The sequence below is a fragment of the Aquila chrysaetos genome, chromosome 21, assembly GCF_900496995.4.
Source record: "Aquila chrysaetos chrysaetos chromosome 21, bAquChr1.4, whole genome shotgun sequence".
In the NCBI taxonomy this organism is placed as follows: domain Eukaryota; kingdom Metazoa; phylum Chordata; class Aves; order Accipitriformes; family Accipitridae; genus Aquila; species Aquila chrysaetos.
In genome coordinates, this window is record NC_044024.1 from 23,739,073 (window position 1) to 23,759,777 (window position 20,705).

The 20,705-nt window shown below is 52.3% G+C and overlaps 1 protein-coding gene across 1 annotated transcript; it reads left to right on the forward strand.

The window, feature by feature from the left end:
* The first annotated feature begins 203 nt into the window (after nt 1–203).
* Nucleotides 204–19,108, forward strand: LOC115333486. The gene is made up of 7 exons (XM_029996456.2): nt 204–5,568; nt 9,567–9,629; nt 10,474–10,875; nt 14,880–15,278; nt 16,609–16,704; nt 17,428–17,471; nt 18,479–19,108. The coding sequence occupies exons 1-7, from the start codon at nt 5,481–5,483 to the stop codon at nt 18,662–18,664; spliced, it is 1,278 nt and encodes a 425-aa protein (XP_029852316.2). The 5' UTR covers nt 204–5,480; the 3' UTR covers nt 18,665–19,108.
* Nucleotides 19,109–20,705: the final 1,597 nt, after the last annotated feature.

Here is a 20,705-nt window from a genome sequence, read left to right on the forward strand (position 1 = left end):
TTCGTTCACTGGCCACACGATGGCAGAAGATGCAAGAAATTAATCTTAAAAAGTCAATGTCAAGTCCCATCCCTATGTGGCTTTAGGGCTAGCAGCGGTGCTAGTTCTGTTTGTTCTGCTGTGCTATATCCATTTCTTTTGAGGAAGCCCAGGAACTGCTGTTCAAAAGCCTGTATGACTATGAACATTTTTAAAGAGCTGCAGGATGTGATGTCCGTCATGATAAAAAAGGGTGGAGAGGAGAATGGAGATGATGTGAGGGGACATGGAAGGAATCTGAGAGTGCAGTGGAGGTGATCTGAGGGTGCATGGGGAAAAACGGAGGTGATTTGAAGGCAAGTGGGGCAGGAAAGAAGCTGAGCTAAGTGCAATCTGAGGGCAAACAGAGCTAATCTGATGGCACCCAGAGAGGAATGGAGCTACATGAGAGCTGTTGGAGGGCAGCGTGTACCCTGGGGTCCTTGGTTCCCATCTATGTATGTCCCAGGTCCCACAGTTTGGTCCCTTTTGCTGCTGGGGGCCATCTCTCCCTAATTTCCACTTGCCCTCTGGTCTGCTCCAGACTGCCCCATTTGCCATCCAGTGCCCCACAGCATCCCTCTATTTGGTGTCTTGTCTCCCCAGGATTCCCTTTTGTCCCCTTGGGACCGCTCTCCTTCCTCTTGGGTGTGCTGTACAGCCTATCGTTCAGCTTTTGGTGCTCCCCAGAGTCCTCACTCCTTCAGTGAAACCAGACCCCCCCCCGCTTACCTGTTGCTCCCATCAGGAACCCCCATTTTTCATCCAGTATGACCTAGAGCTTTCTGTTTTCCTCCCAGCGTGCTCCAGAGCCCCCTGCTCAACCACAGGTCTCAGGATTGCTCTGTTTCATCTTTTGGTGCATCCCTCCTTTGGTCCCCTCAGTGCAGCCAGAAGCCTTTCACTCCTCACAGGACTTGCATAAAAAAGAAGTAAGCTGCTTTCGACCCAGCAAAGAATAGTTTGATAGAAAGAGAGGCTACCAAAAAAGGAAAAAGAGCGTATGTATTGTTCTTGCAACTGTTTGATCCGTGCTTCCCTCAACTACAATCTACGTGTAGTGAATAAAAGCCTTTTCTTAAATAAAAAAAAGTTTTAATTCTGCACTGGCTCTACTGAAATTATTCTTAGCTAGGCTGAAAAGTATTTACATTTTTTAGCTTTACTCCTCATTTCTTTCCTTTTTGGCTACTGGGAAACATAGAAGGTATTTTAATAGGGTCCTTCAGCTAAGTTAACTAAAAACGTATTACCTAAAGTTAATTACTAACTTAATTAAAAACCTCAGTTCAAACATGAAATGTCAGGATCAGAGAGACATGAACAGTTTTGCTATGGAAATGGGGCAATATGAATTTACAGAAAAACAAGGCAGAAGCAAATTAATATGTGGCAAGTATCACAATTTGAAGGAAAGACAGATGGTGCGAGCGAATATCCTTGTGATTAACCTCAGAGACGTGCAGGAAGAGTGGACTGCTGTCGATAGCACGTGAAATATTAAAGGTAATGTGCAGATCACACACCAAACCTCACAGTAACAAACTCTCCTGGAAACTCCTCCTTACACCTCCTGCTCTTAAATAATTTGCAGCAACACAGACATCTCTGATTTGAGTTGACAGTTTTGAGCAAGGACATGTGAGTACTGCCTCTCCCATGTGCCAAACAACTGACATCTGCTAATTTTACCCAGTGTCCCTTTTCTCCTCACCTTTTTCTGTTTGAATTTCAAAGACTTCCTTAGTCATTAGCCAGAGAAATGATGTATTCATTGACAGATGTTGCTACACTGCTAATGGGAAGTACCCATTTCCAGTTCGTTACTGTTCATTAACTGTATCATCGTAGCACTTCGAGCCTCAGGAATGTAACGGGGATAAATATATTGGATGAGGGAGAGAAGCAAATTGTCACCTAGTCCCCCTTTAATAACTTCAATAGATTTAATGAAATAAAGGGAAAACCTCAACAAACTCATAGGAGTGGTGATTATAGCACCAGACCGAGATTTTCCAAGTGATTAATTACTCTGCTGTTATTTCACACCAACCCATCTACCAGACATGTACAATTGACTTGTGGTTATTTAATCCCTTAGAGCATCTCTAAAGGGTTTAGGGCTGGGCACAGCAGTGGTGGGGCTGAAGGGGCTTGGGGAAACAGGGCTGGCAGAGCACCCCCTGCTCCCCACGGCACATGGCTCCAGCAACTCTGCCCTCCAGCACAAAGAGGCAAAAAAGGGACAAAAAAGGGGGAGTTATGTGAAAACAGCCACTAGGGATCACCACAAAACCTGTTGCTCCAAAACAGTTTGATTTCTCAGAACAGCCAAACCTCAAAATGTTTCACAGGCAGGGAATTTTATTATTTTACTGAAAAAAAATGAAGGCAAAACCAGCTCAGAAACTCCTGTTTGGAGCCCCCTGGGGCAGATCACTCCCATCTCTGCAGAGCTTGTAGCATTGCACCCCGGGGAAATACCAGCAGGGAATTCTAACTAAGATTTTGATGAAGAATTTGGGCTTGAAAACACTGGAAAGGCAGAAAGCAGAAGCTGTAAGGCAGTAAGAGCTGAAAGACTGCTAAAGCAGAAGAGAAGATGTGAAATAAAGAGAGAATAAAGATTCCCCAAAGTCAGAATTACATTCCGAGAAAATATTGTGTGTTTAAAGAAACAATCCCCATCTAGCACCAGTTAAAGACACTTTTAAATGCACATACATAAGCCCTGGTGAAAGGTAAGGAGAAGTTTCACTATTGGCATTTGCTGAGTCAGACTTCAGTGTCTAAAAAGAGTCAAAAAAAGACACTTGTGAAAGGCACAGAGCACAAGTAATCTGGCTGAACACAGGAAAAGGGGTGTTAGCCCTTTCTCCTGCATCAAAATCCTTCTGTTAAAACATTGGTTATGCAGAAAACTGATTTTTCAGGGGAAAGCATCTATCAACCAGCATGTTTGTTCTGGTACCTCCAGAGAGCAGATAGAGGGGGGTGTTAACACGCATTGCTGATTACTGCCTGCTCTCCATCTGCAAGCATTTATTCCATTTAGAGGTTTGTATTTTGCTGATGTGCATATTAATGTAAAACACAGGAGTCACAGATGGTGACACTTTATGCTCAGCGACATGCAAGAAGGGGCAAAACTATTCCCTGCATAAGTTTAGGGAAGGAAGAAATGAGTATATTTTGAATGACAAGATTATATATATCCAAGCCCTTGAGGACTTGTAACTTAACTCATCTGGAAAAGCTGATGCGCTCCCCTTGGATGAGCTCTCTAAACACAGCCTGAAGCCACTCCGGGCATAGGGACAGCCCCTGACAAGGCTTTGCATCAGCAAGTTTGCAGCAGATCAGCTGGATAAAGGATGCACATAAGCTTTTTCCTCCAGTTTTCACGTTTAATCTTGATTTCCACAAGATTTTAATTTTATTTCTATGTCCTTTCCACATATTTGCAGTCATTGTGTGTATCTTTCTGGATATTGTAAACAAACACTTTTCCTTTAATGCAGCTCCAGGTGAAGAGGATTTGAAGGCAATTAGGTAATAAAATGGCAGTCTTTTCCCATGAGTGTGTTGATGAATTGTGGTCCATAAAATCAGCCTCAAAGCTTTCCCTAGGGAAGAGAAGCAAAGGGGGTTGTGGTGCTTTTCTGTGTGCAAAAGGAATGGAAAGTTAAGTACTGGGGGAGGTGTGTCTTTTTTATGAGTAGCAATAACTAGCTGGGCTCTCTGATATGTAGTAGGGTGGGGGATTTTCCACTATTCCCAGAGCATTTTTGAGGGGGAAGCCAGAAGGAAACTGCTGGGTCCCAAGATTAGGTGATCCTCACTAGGAGAATGTACAATTATATCTCAAATACGCTGGCTCTATCCAGACTAAAAGTGAAGGGAAGGAACTTTGCTCTTTCCAGCTTGTCCTCCCTAAAAACCGGAAAAACTGGGTATTTTTAGTGATGTTCAAATGTGTTGCACAGCATGTTGTCTGGCAGAGATGCTTGCTTGAGTTGGAGATGCCCCAGCACGTACTCAGGGGATCAGAGCTAAAGAAATCACGTAAGTGTTGCTAATCAGAAAAGGGGATGCATTTGTCATGCAGACTAATGTGGCTGTCAAATGTTAATGAATACAAATAAATTCTTTGTGGGTGTAACTTTTCAGAAGATGTATATCAAGAGATGAGACCGCACTGTGGCCTGGGGTGATGTGGATGGTTGTTACCTGGCAGCTGCTGCCACAATCAGTGATTCTAAGTTGATTTCTTCATATTGAAATATAAAGTGATCATGGCGGAATAGTGATTTTTTCCTTTAGCTTGAGTATTTCTCAGCTATACTTAGATTAGACTTGAATTTCTTTAGGCTTGTAACTCTTTAAGGGTTTTGATTTAGGTGCTTTAACCCTCTCAAAGAGGAAACTGTGGCAATAGGAGCGTGGGCGCAGAGCCCCGCGCACACACTGCCTGGGGCTGGGCGAAGGCAAGTCCTGCTTTGCTCTGCCCTTTTTGAGACCTAACCACAGAAGATGAGTTCATCCATGAAATGCTGCTGTCACCAAACCATCAACCTGAGTAAAGCAGTGCTCCCCCCCTCATTTGCCCCTAAAGCACAAGCCTGGAGACGCTGGCTGGTGCATGCGCAGGGCTGGAGGCTCATCCTGACCAGAGGAGGAGGAGGGAGTCTTATGGCAATCCCAAAACTGACCTGGGAAAGACACATCTATGGGATTTCTTAACAAGAGGCATTACCTGAAAGCATGTGATGCCAAATGCATGGCACTTTGGCTGTGAAAACGGACTCTATTATTTTCCTGGTGTCTCTTGACTGATGATGTGCCATTGCCCGTGGCAATGGGCTGGTGATGACATCTGTGGTTTGTAAAGCCCTTTCAGTGGGTCCTTGCTTCCCCACCACCATCAGAACAAATATCGTTAGAGCAATTTCAGGATGCTTCAAAGAGAGAATACAACTCCCATGCGCTTTTCCTGTTACGTGCTGGCAGACACAAACTGGATGTATTTCATATCTGTAGCTGCAAAATGGCCAGAAAAAGAAGAAGTACTGAAAAAGGAAGAAGTTCTTCCCCAGCCAGTGTAATACTGCAGTTCTTATTTATGGAGAAAATGTGCTTATCTACTCAAACTCTGGTTTTGGGGAGCAAAAATAGATCTTGAGTCCTGCCTGGTTTTGGACTGCTCCTCTCTGACCTGCAGGGACCAGGGCACTGGGTTGGTAACTCATCCCTGGGCTGCAGTTGCCTTTTGGAGACCTTCAGCTTCCCCATGTAGGGAAAATCCAACAGACCCATGGAGGTATCAAGGGGTTGTTCTGCCCACCTCGCCCTGCTGTCCCCTGAGCTGCGAGTCTCCATCCTGAGAGAGGAAAATAGCCAGTGATGGCTCCCAGCTCCTTCCCGTGACCTGCGGAGATCCATGACCAGCAGCTTCCATCCTCATGGTCATGGCTTGGCCATGTCCTTGGGCCAGGAGACACGGGCACTTCCCCACGGTCCCGGTTTCTTGTCCCATCCTGCTCTTGCCCGGTAAGTCCAGGAGGGCCTGAGCTACAGGGCTGTGGGACCAAAGGGTGCCCGAGCTGGGTCAGGAGAAGGGGACGGTATCCAGGCTGGCTCAGTTTGGAGATTACTCTCTGCAGCACTTGTGACTTGTGGTTTGGGGTTTATTTCTGGGTGCTGGGGGTGTGAAAGGAGGTGCCTCCAGTGGGGTTGTGGTAGGAAGGGACCTTTTCTGCTGTGCTTTATGAAACTGAGGACCTCACTGGCATTTGTCTTTAGATACTAGAGAAATGGTAGTTTACCTCAGCTGGAGAAAAGGTGTATTGAATTTGGCCGTGCTCAGCTCTTTCCTGAGAATGGGTCCCTGCTGCCGCTCACCGACAGCGTGGGGGGGTTCCGTGTCACCCTCGGACGGCAAACCCAAACCAGGCACGTCACCTAGCCACACGTAGGCGTCTTTCCCCCAGCGATGCGGGTGGAGGCAGCGGTAATTGGGGTGACGATGGCTCCGGCCACCCCACGGGCAGGAAGGAGGGGGTGGGAGCTGGGATGTGTCTCGCTCACCCATGCACAAAGGGCGCTGCCGTGAAGCCTGGCAGTTCAAGCGTGTCATGGAGGCTGCTGTAAATAGTCATATTTTTACCATTTATGCACTTTTAATCCCCATTTATTACTCTTGGTGCTTTCCAGAGCCTTATTACAGTGTGGCTTCTCAAGCTCTGCTGTAGATGGAGGAATTCTTAAATTCCTAACTTTTCGCTTGCTAATGAGCCTTGTCCTGTCTTTGCCACCAGTGCTCTGCACGGTCCCTGTCTTAGTGTGAGGTGGAGGTTTCCCACGCTTCAGACGGGTAATGCTGCTTTTGCAACACTGAGCCTATTTTGCAGCTCTGGTACTCTCGCCTCCTGCCCTGGCATCGCTCATGGCTCTAAAATAGCCTTTGCATGACAGTGTGCACATGGTATAGGAGCCTCCAGACCAAAGGAAAGGTCCCACAGCTGCCAGGACGGGCAGGTGGGTCATGTGGAAATGGATGCTCAGGTATTTCTGCAGTGGGTGCTTAGTGGTGTTGGGCTACATCAATTCCTGAGCATGCACAACAGCCCATTAAAAAAAAAAAAAAAAAAAAAAAACACATATAACTTTATTTTTAGAAATGACTACAAAGCTGTGAAAGGTAGGCAGGATGTTTGTGTCAACACTGGAAAAGTACCAGGGAAGGGACCTCCTGCCTCTTGGGAGACTCCTGTAGGTGAGGGAGGTGAGGATGAGCTCATCTGCTGCAGTTGCAAACTGCATTTCTGAAAGACTTTCTAGGTGAATGTCGGTGGCTGTGGGCAGCTGCAGAAGGCTGAGATCTGCCCCTAAATTCCAGCTGTTATCCCCAAAGCTGACCCAAAGAGGTGCCATTCCATGGCAAAGCAGAGCCACTCAAGCAGAGAAAGGCTTTTTGAAGTGATCGAGGACTTCTGCAACACGACTGTTACGTCTGTCGGTCCAAACCAGGCTAGAGGTAATAGACACTGTTGAGCGCTGTGCTCAGGATTAGGATGTCACACAGCTTTTGCAAAGCAAACCTGAATTTTGTGATGCACCTCATGAGGTTGGGGGGGGGCTTTGGAAAGTAAGGGGACACTTTTCAGGGAGAGAGGGAGGGAGAGACCCCTGCAAAGCTTCCACCTGTCCCTCGCTTCATCCTTCAGAGCTCCTTGGGCTGGGTTTGTTGGCAAACTGAAGCCTTCATAGTCACACCACTTCATGCTTCTGCAGCTAAGGAGATCTCCAAGAAAACTTTGAGACAAAATCAACCTCAATTAAAGGCAAGTTCTGAAGCTTTTGCAGGCTTCAGAAGTCCTGCTAACACTTCTGCCCCTGTGCTGAGAGAGGGGGAGTACCTGCTTCAAGTATTTTCTGTAACCATCAAATACTAATAGGGTTTTTTATATAAAAAACCAAAATGCCACAACTTCCAGAGCTACAGCTTATGAAAGAAGGTCAGGACCATGAATGTGCTGTGATAGCAAGAAATGACTCTGACACAGAGATGGCTGTGTAATACCTTACTGACCACTGGAATAAGGCTGAGCTGGCTGCTGAGAATACATTTTTGAGTGTTTACATGTAAAGCAAGAGTTCTAGCTCAAACCTTGATCTAATTGGGGGTATACAAACACCGGGTGCTTTGTGCCTGCCTCACTCCTGGCATTATTCTCTGCGAACTTTCAAGCTAATAAATCTTCTGTTTAGTAGTGATCCTAGCTGGGTGCAAATCTGTGACAGTGATCTTAGAGGACAAATCGTCTTTAAAATCATGGCAGTAAAAGTTCTGAACTATGTAATCACTTGCCTCCAAGATATTATGTTACTGTAATGTAAGAAACTTCTCCTATAACTGAAGAGGGATGTTAACAAAACTTGCAGAGTCTTGCAAGGCTTGGTGCCTTATTGGGAGTAGCAGATTGCCTGTGTAATGGTATTGGAAACATTGAATTTGGGTGTGGATGTAGCAAAACTGGGAGCAATGGGGTGAAAAGCAATTAAGGGTGGGTTTATTTAGGAGTCAAGGGAGAAGAACAAGCATGGCAAAGTAAAGAGGAGGGGGGATAAAAGGTACAGTTCCCACCTATTTTCTCTACAAGTGTGCTCTCTAGTCTGTGCTTGTACCGGATCCCATAGCAGACCTGAAGCCAGACTGGCTGGTGAATAGGACAAGGGGTCTGGAACCATGTACGAGAGGAACAGCAGGTCTGGAGCTGAGTGCGGGAGAGGACATGGGTCTGGGCCAGCTGCTGGAGGGACGTTTGTGTAATGTGAACAAGCGTGAGACCTGCGAGTGAGCTGTGAGCCCCATCAGCTGGAGAATAAGAGCAGGATCAGGCCCTTCGCATCCCTCATATCCCTGTAAGTGCTGTGTGTGGGTATGGGGGTGCCGGTGAAAGTGCTGCTTGTTGGCTGTATGGAGAGCGCCTGCCTGTGCTGGGGTACATGCTCTGTCCCGTTGCTGCCTGTGCTTGGGAATGGGACCCACTTTGGCTTTAGTAGACCAGGACCATTGCCTGCGCTCAGGAAACCCACCTGGTCCAGCTCCCCTTAATGTAAAGCTTGATTATTGAACACCAATATGATTTACATTCACTTAAAAAGCAATGCCCTATACAAACATATATATTCAGATGGTGTGTCCCAGCTCTAAGCTCGCTAGGAAAATGAGCAATAACATCTGAAAGCTTCAGTCAAGTTGCTTTTCCTTTTATACATCTCAGCTGTGCATTGATGGAGCAGGCTTTGGTTTAGATTTTGGGGTGAGAGAGAAGACAGCTGGAGATGCTGCAGCACCAGCCCAGAGCCCAAGCTAACCCTGGTCTCAGGCAGAGCTGGCAGAGAAGGGGAAGGCAAGAGAACAGTTGGAGAGGACTAGTTGCATGTGGAGGGGACTGGGATGGGTGCCCTGTACCTGGGGCCATGGGGGGCAGACTGGAGGGTGTCTTGGGAAGGAGAGCAACCTCAGGGAAAGAGGCAAAATCATTGAGTAAAATGCCATCCTCTCAAATTTTCCCTTGTTCCCAAATCCTTATAGGTTTTTTTTTCCTGCCCTCCAGAAACCGCTGCTTTTTCCCTGACCATCACTATCCTCTCCAGCTCCTTCATTGACCTCCTGAAATGTCACTGCCTCCCCTCCTGTTCACCTACCTGCTTTGACACCAACTCTCCAGCCCCCCCGCTGGAGACTTCTGATGTACCCTCATCCCTCCAGCACCTCCCTGAGCGCTCCCCGGGGCTGGCTGCACCCCATCATCCTAGTCCTTGGGTGTCCTGACAGCAGGTATGATCCTTTTGAGCTGAAGAGATACCGCAAAGGCACCAATGTGCAGCCAGATTTCACCAGGGCTGTCTCAAGTGGTTAAAAGTCAATGGCCCAGAGCTGCTGGCCACTGACGTCCTACCCAAGACACGTGTTCATGCAAATTTTTAGGTCAGCACAAATGCTCAGATTCTCACGGTTTTGCCTTTGCTGCACTCCCCAGGCAAGCAAGACATGAGCCCTCTGCAGGGATGCTGCACCCTCTGCTCCATCCTGATGCTCGTCGGTAAGTCTGGGATGGGACAGGCAGAAAGCGACTTGGGGGATGTAAAAGCTGGGACTGAGATAATGCTGAGCTGATACAATAAGGGGAAGCAGCTGGTGGTGACCATGAAGTGCCCTCCTGAACCACAGAAGGCTACAAATTTGGAGTTGGGGGGTGGAATTGTCACAACATGGTTCATATAATCACTGCCAAGCATCTCCCAAAGCCACCGCCAAGAAGGCAGTGGTCCAGCTGGACCCAGCACAGCCGTTCACTGTGCTCCTGTTGACTGCTTCTACTGCTGTATCAGTGCCGTGTTTTTACCACTGGTAATCTCTGGACAACCCATGAAGGGTGGTAACAGCAGGATGGATGTAACTTCAGAAGATCTATTTTACTTTCATCTATGTGATGATAATACGCATGTGAAAAGGCTTTTGCTGGTTTTAGATGTGGGTTGGAAATCGTGGATTTAACCCTGAATGTGCAATGGCAACAGACAGTCCAACCCCTGGGTGTGCCCATTCCTGGAAGGGAAGAAAAATTCTTTCTCGGGTTGATTGACGGGTGTTTCTCAGCCCATGCACTTCCCTGCAAGCCCCGGCGAGGCAGAGCCCGCCGCTGCCAGAGCTCGGCTCCCCCATCAAATCCGCCGCCCCCCAAAAACTCCGGGTGCAGCAGCTGCACGCTGCTGAGCGCCGGCTTCTGTGCGCGGAGCTGCCGCAAAGGGGTGGCGGGGCGAGGTGTGCTGCAAACGCCCGCTCGGGGCTCTGCTTGCAGAGGGGACGGGGCAGCGGGTCCAGCCCGCGCTCTCGCGCCGCGGGGCGAAGAGTGTCCCTGATCTGCCCCGTCCCCTCCTCTGCAGGGGGAAACCTGGGCGTCCTCGTCAAAATCCATCAGGATTCGATCAACGGCACCGAGGGACAGTCCGTGCTCCTGCCCGTCTCTTACAGATTTGATGGTGCCCCTGGTTTCCCAATGAAGATTGTCTGGTATTCCAGTAACATGTGGGACGAGCTCGTCACCTGCACGGTGCTGAACTGCTCCCTGGGTGCCGGGGGAGCTCCCAGCAGCTGCTCTGCACGATCTTTCTACCTCACCAAGTACCGTGGCCGCACTAAGTTCTTCCCCGAGAACGGGTCCCTGCTGCTGTCAGACCTGCAGCTCAGCGACAGCGGAGTTTACAGTGTCGCCTTCAATCTATCACACCAAACCTTTCACATCACCCTGACCGTGCACGAGCGGCGTTCCACCGCTGAGCATCCAGGTGAGTGTGAGTGTAAGTGTAAGGTCGCAACCCTGCGCCTGAGTCCGACGAGTCCCGCAAACGGGCTTGGGAGATAGGAGAGGAGCCCGGGCTTACGGACCAGCCTTGCCAGCCTGTCCTCCCTTTCTGTCCACCAACCCTATCTCAGCACGCTCGTCACCATCAAGAGGAGACCTTTCGGGGAGGGGGGGCCTGATCAGGGGTGGCGCGTTTGGGGCATCGGGGGGTTCATATTCCCGTACCTCGTCTCGTGAGAAGTAACCTTTGATGCCGAAGGGCTGCGATCAGCGCAGCTCCCGGGGTAGAACCGGGAGCTTTGTTTTAAGGGATGCACCAGGTCAGGGTCCTCTCTGCTGTTTCCTTGAAAATCAGAGGTGATGGGAAGCACCTTACAGCATCGGCATTCCCAGATGTGCAGGACAAGCAGCAGAGCTCGGTCCTCCCAGCAGCAGCAGCAGCAGCAGCAGCAGGAGGATGAGGAGGACCCTGCAATGGCAGGCAGAGGGATGGTGAGCTGCAGGACACCTCCTGGGAAGGTGCCTGTGGTCCATGCTGTGCTCGGGAAGGGACGCGGGGCTGCACGCTGGCTCTGGGAGCCACTGCGGGCCCTCAGCTCCTCTGCACGGGACAGGAGGAAGCTGGGGACAGCATTGTACCCCCCCAGAGGTGTCCTGCGGGCACCCGGGCGAGGTAAGAACCCCGGGAGATGCGCAGCAGAAAGGAACACGGGGCGTGCACTGGGGTCTCGGAGCAGGGCTCGTCTCCTCACCCGGCAGCAGCGCAGGCAGCTGCCGACGTCGGGCGTCAGACGCGAAGCAAGCGCAGCGGCGAAGCGTGCCCAGCAGCTCGCCGTCTCTCCTACCGCAGGCACCGAGCTGGGCGGAGGAGGAGGGACTGCCACTCGCATCCCTTGCTATGTCCTCGGAGGCTGCTACTGCTTCATCCTGCTCTTCCTGCTGCTCTTCTTCCACCTCCGATGGCACAGGGTGAGCGCACGGCTCTGCGGGTGAGGCGCCTTGGGCTCTGGGCTCCCAGGGGAAGGCCAGAAATGCCGGGGATGGAGCTGGCTCCTCCGCAGGGGCTGGGGGCAGCCGGGCTCCGTGCCACGGAGGTGATTTCCCCTTGGTGACGCTGCTCCCGGGAGCAGACCCATCGCACGGCCGTGACTCACCGGCGAGCGGTGCCGGGGAGGTGCAGCGGATCCGTAGGACAAGGGATGTGGTCGGCCCCGGTCTTTTCTGTCACGGCTGCAGCCCGACAGTTTTGGGTAACTTCTGCTTTGTGCCCGCAGCCAAACTCCTGGGAGGCCTCAAACACGGCGTCCCGCTCGCTCGCAGGGACCGAGAGCTGGCAGAGTCGGCTGCAGCACGGAGCAGCTCCGCAGCCGCAGTGATGCCGCTTCTCGAAGCTTTTGGGCGCTGCTCGGGAGAAGAGGGCGAATGTGCGACAGCAGCCGGAGGTGGTACCCGAAGGAAGTGCTGCGGCTCGGGGCAGCACCCTTACGGCAATGCCTGCGCAGGATAAATGTGCCAAACCCTTTCCTGAGCCTTGTTCTCCTTGTGTCACCCACGCCGCCTTTTCCCTTGCTGGTGGAGTGGCCCCGGGGGCCAGGGAACGCGGCCACCGTCCTCCTGCAAAGCAAACGTGCTTTGTGTCTGCGGCACATCCCGCTCCCTGTGCACGAGCAAACGTGCCCGGGACGTGCCCGCTGATGAGGCAGAGGCCCGTGGTTCCCCCAGTCTAAAATGGTTTCCCAGTGGCCCGACGTCACTGGCACGTCTTTCCTCGGTGAGAGGTGGCACGTGCTTCGCCCCGGGGCTGCCCCGCTCGATGCGGGGTCCCGCACAGCCCCAAGCAGCAGCAGCAGCCGCCCCGACCTGCCCGTGGGCACGCGGTGGAGGGAGCCCGGCCCCCCCCCCCACCACTCAGACACCCCTCTCCCCATTCAACACCCCCTCTCCGGTCAAAGCAGCACCCCTTCCTCCAACAGCCTCTTCCCCACTGCAGCCGAGGCTGCATCTGCAGCATCGCTCTGGGCTCTTCCAGCAGCCAGGCAAGAGGGGAGAGAATCTTCCAAAGCTTCTGGCAAGACCAAGGCGGGCAAGGCACCTCAGCGTGGGGCTGCCGGGAACCAGAGGCTGCTTTTGCTGGGTGTTTGCCGATCCTTCCCTCAGGGCGAAGGAGCGGGCGTGTGGGCCCCCCTCGGCGTTGTCGGTGCGCCGTAAACCGTGCTGGGGTTTCCACCGAGCGCGTCCAGGTCGGAGCAGGTGACCCCATGCGTGTCTTGCGGTGGTGTTGCAGATGAGGGGGCTGCCGAGGTTCGTAGCCCCGTCCCCGCCGCGGCCGTGCTCCCCCGGCACCGAGCCACGTCCCGCTGTTGCGGCCACGAAGCCGTGGTCGCCTCTGAACAGCAACCACTGCGACAAAGTTAAAATAGATGGACGGGGCTCCGGCTGCCTCTTGGAGGGGGTGGCTGGGTGCGAGAGGACCCAGACCCGTGGCCTTGCTCCCTCCCTTGCTCATGGGATGCTGGCAGGCGTTAATTTGGGGAGCGGAACCGGCAGCAGGCGTTGAGGGGAAGCGCGGCCCCGAGGAGCTGGCACGGGGGGGCTGGTGCTGGCTCCCTGGGTCGGAGCTGTCCCCTCGCTCCCAGGTTTGCAGCTCCCACTCCTCCTCCTCCTCCTCCTCCCCAGGCTCGGGTCCCCACATCCACACCAGCAGCTCCCCGGCACAAGCGCTGCCCCGTCGGGGCTTCCCTCTCTGCAGCCCTGGAGCCCCCTCTCGCCTCTGCCTGCTGGGACCTGCCTGCAGCCCTGCCTGCAACCAACCGTGCCTGCAGCCCTGCCTGCAGCCCTGCCTGCAACCAACCCTGCCTGCAGCCCTGCCTGCCCGCCCAGGGAGGAACTGGGCAGCTCCGCCGTCCCGCGTGGAACCTGCCCGCCTGTGCATTTGCACCGCTGGCTGGGAGCTCGGCAAAGGCTTTCGCCTGGCTGAGGACCAGCAGCGAGCAGGGCGCGGGAGCGGAGCCGGCTCTTTCTGGGACCCCCGCGGGCCAAGCTGGCCTGCTGCCCGGCCGGGACCCCCCCTCTTCCCCGGGTCCCTCCGCCAGCAGCCGCAGCAGCCCGCCAGCTGCGACTGCAGAGCCACAGGAAGAAAGCCCGGGCTCGCACCCTCGCAAGCAAACCCTGCAGCCCGCAGGGACCGAGGAAGAGTCACCGACTTCCTCCCCTGCCGAGGCGACAGCTCGGAGATGCTCGCTAGCAGCCTCGGCGCAGAGCCCGCTGCGTCCGACCCCGTGCCGGAGGCGTGGTGACCGGCCGGCCAGAGCTCCCAGTTCAGTTCCTCTGCTGGGCTCGGAGGAGATGTCCCGCGGCCGGAGCTGCCGGAGCCTCGGCTCCCTCCTGCTGCTCCTCGGTGAGTCCGGCCTGAGCTGGGGGTCCCGGGGGACGGAGCAGCCCGGCAGAGGGGTGCCGGGGAGGGGGACGCCGAGGAGCGTGGCTCCTTGGCCGGGCGGCGGGGACGGCTCGCCGGTGGCCCCCGGGACCCTCGTCCCCACGACGCGCGCCGTCGGGGACCCGCGCCGGCATCGCTCCCGGGAGGGGTGACGGTGGCGGGGGCTGCTCCGTCCGCCGCGGGGACGGAGCGAGGCAAACCCGGCCGCGAAACGGGGCGGTGTGCTGAGGGGCCAAGGGGCAAAGAACGCTGAGGGCGTCGGGTGTTTGGAGCCCTCCTGCAAGCCCCGGCGAGGCAGAGCCCGCCGCTGCCAGGGCTCGGCTCCCCCATCAAATCCGCCGCCCCCCAAAAACTCCGGGTGCAGCAGCTGCACGCTGCTGAGCGCCGGCTTCTGTGCGCGGAGCTGCCGCAAAGGGGTGGCGGGGCGAGGTGTGCTGCAAACGCCCGCTCGGGGCTCTGCTTGCAGAGGGGACGGGGCAGCGGGTCCAGCCCGCGCTCTCGCGCCGCGGGGCGAAGAGTGTCCCTGATCTGCCCCGTCCCCTCCTCTGCAGGGGGAAACCTGGGCGTCCTCGTCAAAATCCATCAGGATTCGATCAACGGCACCGAGGGACAGTCCGTGCTCCTGCCCGTCTCTTACAGATTTGATGGTGCCCCTGGTTTCCCAATGAAGATTGTCTGGTATTCCAGTAACATGTGGGACGAGCTCGTCACCTGCACGGTGCTGAACTGCTCCCTGGGTGCCGGGGGAGCTCCCAGCAGCTGCTCTGCACGATCTTTCTACCTCACCAAGTACCGTGGCCGCACTAAGTTCTTCCCCGAGAACGGGTCCCTGCTGCTGTCAGACCTGCAGCTCAGCGACAGCGGAGTTTACAGTGTCGCCTTCAAACCATCACACCAAACCTGGTACATCACCCTGACCGTGCACGAGCAGCCTCCCACTCCCACACCAGGTGAGTGTAAGCGTGAGTGTGCTCAGCAGAATTCTCCTGCCCTGCCCCGGCCACATGTGCAGGAAGGTGCGGCGCTGGCAGAGTATCTGTGCCTCTTCTCAAAGGGATGAGCTTTTGCGGTAAAGAGTGGATTCCCAGGGATATCTCATGCGGTGCTACAGGTCTTTTCTTCTTACGACAGGAAACCCGTCCTGGCCTGCTCTGCTAGCTTAATCACACTATAAGGGCTTCCTGTGCAGATGGTTGTCTCTACATGAAAAATTTTCTTTTGCCAGCCTTGCATTTGGCAGCCCAATGTGAATGGCTACAGACAAGAGAGATGGGCTGAGAATCCTAAGCACTGGCTTTGGGTCCTGTACTGGAATAAATCCAGCATTCACTGGGGAGAACAGGGCAGTTGGGGATAAATCTGTGGCCACGTAGACTAAGAAAAGTATACCAAATGTTTGTTATTTGTGCCTGTGCGAGATGTGTGTATCACAGGGCAGTCGGTTAAGCTGGCAGCCTCGGTCCCTTTGGCAGGATGGGCTCCTCTTTAGACCTGCCTGAATCTGGCATGTTTATTCACACTGCCACGCGGTCCTGATGATGTGCCTCACACCCATCTCTCTTTCTGCATTTATCTCTTGCTGTTCCCTGGCCTAGTTTATCACTCTCCACCGCGAACACAGCGGTTCTGAAGACCTAACTTTGCAGTCAGTAAATTCCCAATTGCCTCCCTGGGTTTTGCCTCCTCTGCTGGATCTCTGCTATCTCTCAAGGCACAAAACAGAGCACGCTTCCTTCGTACCAATGACTCTTCCACACCTCTGCTGCCACCCTACGTACAAAGTACATGAAATAATTTCAGCAGCAGTATCTGGCGTAGTTCAGTACAAATCATTGTGCGTAGCACCTGAACATCTGTGCCTTCTGTGCTATGACTGGCAAGCTCCTTCCCTATCCCCTCTGGCAGTGCCGTGAGACATGCACATGCCTTATACTCTTAAACAGGCTGAGTATTTTTTTTCTGGGCTGACATCCCAACGCAAGCCTCTCCTCAGCACGCAGTGAAGCCGCCAGCTCTCTTCACGGCAGTGCAAACAGGGAAGCCTCCTGCACAGGAAAGGAAACTCATTAATACTTGAGCTGTGGATGTGGGTGGGCTTTTTGTGATGCAGTATTTCCTTTGACCTCTGTGTCCATAGAGCTGCTCTCCAGCTCCTCGTGCTGCTCTCTGATCCCAAGGAGAGTGCTGGCATCAGCAGGAATGCTGTAGAAAATGTGGTGAAACCACTGCAATTACTGGTTTAGAAAGCACTTACATGACCTGTTTTCTTTCAAACCGTAGACCCCAAGAAGCAGGAGCCCACCCTGCTTATCGGAATTTGTTCTTCAGTCTCCCTCCTTCTGCTGTTCCTGCTCTTCTGCTGCATACGGCACTGGGGTGAGTGGGTCTGATCCTGCTTTTTACCCTTCCACGTGCATCCTCCAGCTCACCCAGGCATATTCTTGGGTGTGGAAGGTAGTGGAGGGCTCAGGAGTTGCCTGGGTTCTGCTCTTCACACCAAAATTACTCTTTCTGTAAGAGCACGTCTCAAATATGCCACCTCCTTCCAGTCGTAAGAGTTGCTGAATGCATTTCAAGTTCATAATGCAGCTTAAAGTGGAAGGACAGCACAGGTCTGTTGCAGTGGTTTTCTGGAGAACCCACACCTTTTGGTGCTGAAACCAGAATCAAGATACTGCAACATATCTAGTCTGTAAAAGAGGTACAATTTCATGGACTCTGAAATGCATTCTCTAGGCGTGGCCATGACTGTTCTGTTGTAGTTGCTTTAAAACTCCAGCTGGGGAGAATACCTTGGGGTGTTTCCACTTTAAAATAAGCCAACAAGGTGCATACCTCCACAGCTTCCATCAGTGACGTCTTCAAAACCTTCATCCCTGACAATGCCTTGGTCAGGAAACAAAGTCATTTTTTTCCAAGGGGGAGATTTCACTTGCACTTAGAGAAAGCAGTTACAGAAATCTCCGTCTTAAAGACAAAATCCACATCACCCCCCTGAGTGAAAGTGCCAACAGAGGAATCCTGGTTCTCCAGCGGTGGGAGAGAGGAAGGTGCAGACCATCAGCATGCCTACCAGATAATAAACTCTCTTTTTCCTAGGTGCAGCTCGGCAGCAGAAGAGGAGAATCATTAAACAACAGCAGGTACAGGGGAAAATCTGAAAGCTCTTGGGCACAGGCAGCTGGGTAACCGCTAACCACTGGCTGAATAAGATGTACTGAGCTGCAAGAATTGGGTGCTGGATATAAAATTAGGAAGTTAGTTCATTATTGTAAGGCAAGGCTGCAAAGTGCCTGCCCTTTCCGCAGCTGCACACTTCCCCTCCACCTCCCTCCCAGTCAGACCCCAAACCAACATGAACCTTACCTGCATGGCTGAGGAGCCTCGGCACAGCTTTGGCCAGCAGCAGCAAGGAAAATGCAGAACGGTTAAATGCAGATAAATGTGCAGGCAATCACCCCTCCCTGCTTCCTAGTCTCATGAATTTATGTTAAAGTATTTCTTCAGGGAGCGGTGTGGATGATCTGGGGACTCATCTCACACAGAGTTTGACCTGTGAAAAATAAATAAAGCAGAGAGGAAGAGGCAAAGAAACCTAAGAAGGAGACATGAGAGCAAGATGGCTCAAGTAATTTCTCTGGAAGGTGACTCCATGGGGGTAGCAGGTGTCCCAGAAGTACTGGAGTACTCCAGAGAGCATGTCCTGCAGATCCTACCAGCCTACAGTTGTTTCCACACAAAGAGGGGGTTGTGATTATTTTTTTTCTGGTGAAAATAGCCAAGGTCAAGGATAGGTTCCCCATCCTGTGCTCTCTGGTCTGGAAACCACGACAAAACTTCAGCAAAGGTTTGCATCCCTGTTTCCCGTGCCCATCAACTCTCCCATCTGCTCTGCAGGCTGTGTCTGTTTTGTCTGAGGTGTCCTTGGGCAAAGTACATGTCACCCTCTATTGTACCTGATGGGCTGAGCCAGTTCTGCCTCCATGGGTTGAGGGAGCTGGGACCAATGTTCCCCCACTGCTATTGTGGGTAAAGCCATCTGTAGCTCCTGCTGCTGCCAGCTCCTCGTTGTAGCTCTGGACCCCTCTTGATCCCAACACAGCCTCTGGAGAAGGCTCTTGTCTCTGGTGTTTTCTTTGTCCTTCTCTAGGTCTCAAGTGTGGAGGAGTCCCACATGGAAAGCACTGTGTTGACGGACATGGCAACCATTTACGCCAGAATTGGAGACAGTTTTGAACAGTCACGGCAGAGACCGACACCAGAGGTCATGTACACATCCTTAACTCCTCCTGCTCCACCACGACAGGACACTGGACTCTACCATCTCCTGGTTTGACTGTGGGAGCTGCCTCAAGCGGGAGCTTTGCAGAAAGCAGTTGTGCCTCAAAGCAAAGAGGATGTTTGTGTCGCTGATGCTGCACCCTCGGTACTCCCCCTCCAGCAGCTCTGCACACTGACCCTAGCCTGTAAAGGATTTGGAGTGAGAGGGTACAGAAATGCATTAGTTTGCCTTGAACTGCAGTCTCTCTTGAATTTGAGGGATGAGCTGGTTTTTGTACTCTCAGGAAGTCTCAAGGAGAAACTAAGACACCCAGTGTAAGAGAAAGATGCTTAAGGCAATGGCAAATCAACAGCTTGTCTGTGGGAAGCTTGCTTCCATAGACTCACCTTAATTTGAGAGGTAGTGGAGAGCATTAAACATTTTAATCGTGTGTCCCAGGTTCACTACCAATGATCTTGTCATATTAAAAGAATATATGAAGATCCTTTGACCTGAAAAGTTGTCCTTATTTTAATAAGTATGCCAAGTAATTATTGAACAGACTCTTCCTGCAATGAAATTTGCTTGACCTCGGGATCCCAGGGCAACAGGTTCCTCTGTTGTTTTGAAATGCCCCTCTGAAGTGCAAGGAGATGAGGCTTTCTGTACAAGCGATTTCACTTGTTAATGTGAAGGCCTTAAGTAGCAGGATAGGTGAAAGTACTAAAAGGTAAAGAAGAGGCAAATAAGTACACAGGAAATATGGCTTTCACTCTTCAGGCTAAAAGACATATGGTCACTGCCTTACTGACAGTCCTCTTGGCAGAGCTGGGGGTCTGTCTCTGCCCCACTACTGGAGGTCTTTGGGAACGCCATCCCTGGGGAGCGTGGAAGGGCAAGGGAGGACTGCTCAGGACCCAGATCTGGTCCTCAACACCTGCCAGCAGCCACAGAGCCTGTTGAAAGGGTCAGCAGAATAACCTCTTGGTCTCCCCCTGTGCCTGGTAAGCCACAACTTAATCTCAGGACTGGAGCAAAATGAAGACCTAGAACTGAATTAATGTATTCACTAATCACCCAGAAACACAACTGCCCCGTTACCAGCACCCATGTCTCCCAGAGCAACCTCTCCCTCCTGGAGAAAACACCTCTGGGGAGCCTAGCCCATGGGCTGTGCTTATGGAAACACCCCAGGCTGAGCTGCTGCTTCCCAGAAGATAATACCAAGAGGCAGGAGCAAGCCCTGACCCTCTGCAGATCTGTGAGCCAGCAGTAAAGCTTTTTACCTATTGCAGGGCACGCACAGACCATCCTGTATCTCCTCTACCCCTGCGTTGTCCTCTTTGCACAGTGGTACCCAGGTGGTATCTCCGGTTGCCTCGTACCATGTGGTGCCGAATGCCTGCGGAGGGAGAAGAAAACTCATTGCCTTGAAGCTGCACACACCATGAGCTGCTGGTTTGGTTTGGATGTCTGTAGTGTGGACCTGCACTTCACGGGGGGGATTAAACCCTCCCTGTGAGACTCGGGTCTTGGTGTTACTCCAGGAGCTGTGGTACCCCTACGAGGTGGGCTGATCTCAGTTCGAGTGTTTTCTTGAGCTATAGAAACAAGGTAAGCTTTGACTGACTTTCTTCTCTAACAGTCTGAGTTTGGCTAAAGGAAACTTTTGACGCTTCATGTGCTGCTGGGAGTATAAAAATGGAATTTGGGTTAAGCAACCAGCTAGGTGAGCTTCCCTCTTGGAATGAAATTATACTTGGGCAATCAGATTATGCTTAAGATAGGCTGAAAACAGCAGAAAGTGAGGTTTTGCAAGTTTCCAGAGTTTTGCTTTATCCTTCTGCTTTTTGGTAAAGTTGTGAGGTAGAGGGCAAGAGGAACCGAGTATGTTTGACACAGACCAGCTGCTGTGGTTCTGTGTGAAAATATACAGGCATGTGATGGGCCAGAGAGATAAAGGAGCACAACCTGGGAGATTAACCCGCTGCCGAGCTGTTGTGCCAAGTTGGCAGGTCAATTTAGTATGGATTTTATATTGGACTTGAAAAACAGAGCTATCTAGCAAAATTTGCCTGCTGGGCTGGTGTGTTTCCATATATGAAATGCTTGCTGT

Excerpts from the sequence above, each read along its gene's own strand:
- LOC115333486 (XM_029996456.2), top strand. The coding sequence starts at position 5,481 with ATGGTCATGGCTTGGCCATGTCCTTGGGCCAGGAGACACGGGCACTTC. Across the intron at positions 9,630-10,473 it reads CTCCATCCTGATGCTCGTCG|GGGGAAACCTGGGCGTCCTC; the intron begins GTAAGTCTGGGA and ends CCTCCTCTGCAG. Across the intron at positions 10,876-14,879 it reads TTCCACCGCTGAGCATCCAG|GGGGAAACCTGGGCGTCCTC; the intron begins GTGAGTGTGAGT and ends CCTCCTCTGCAG.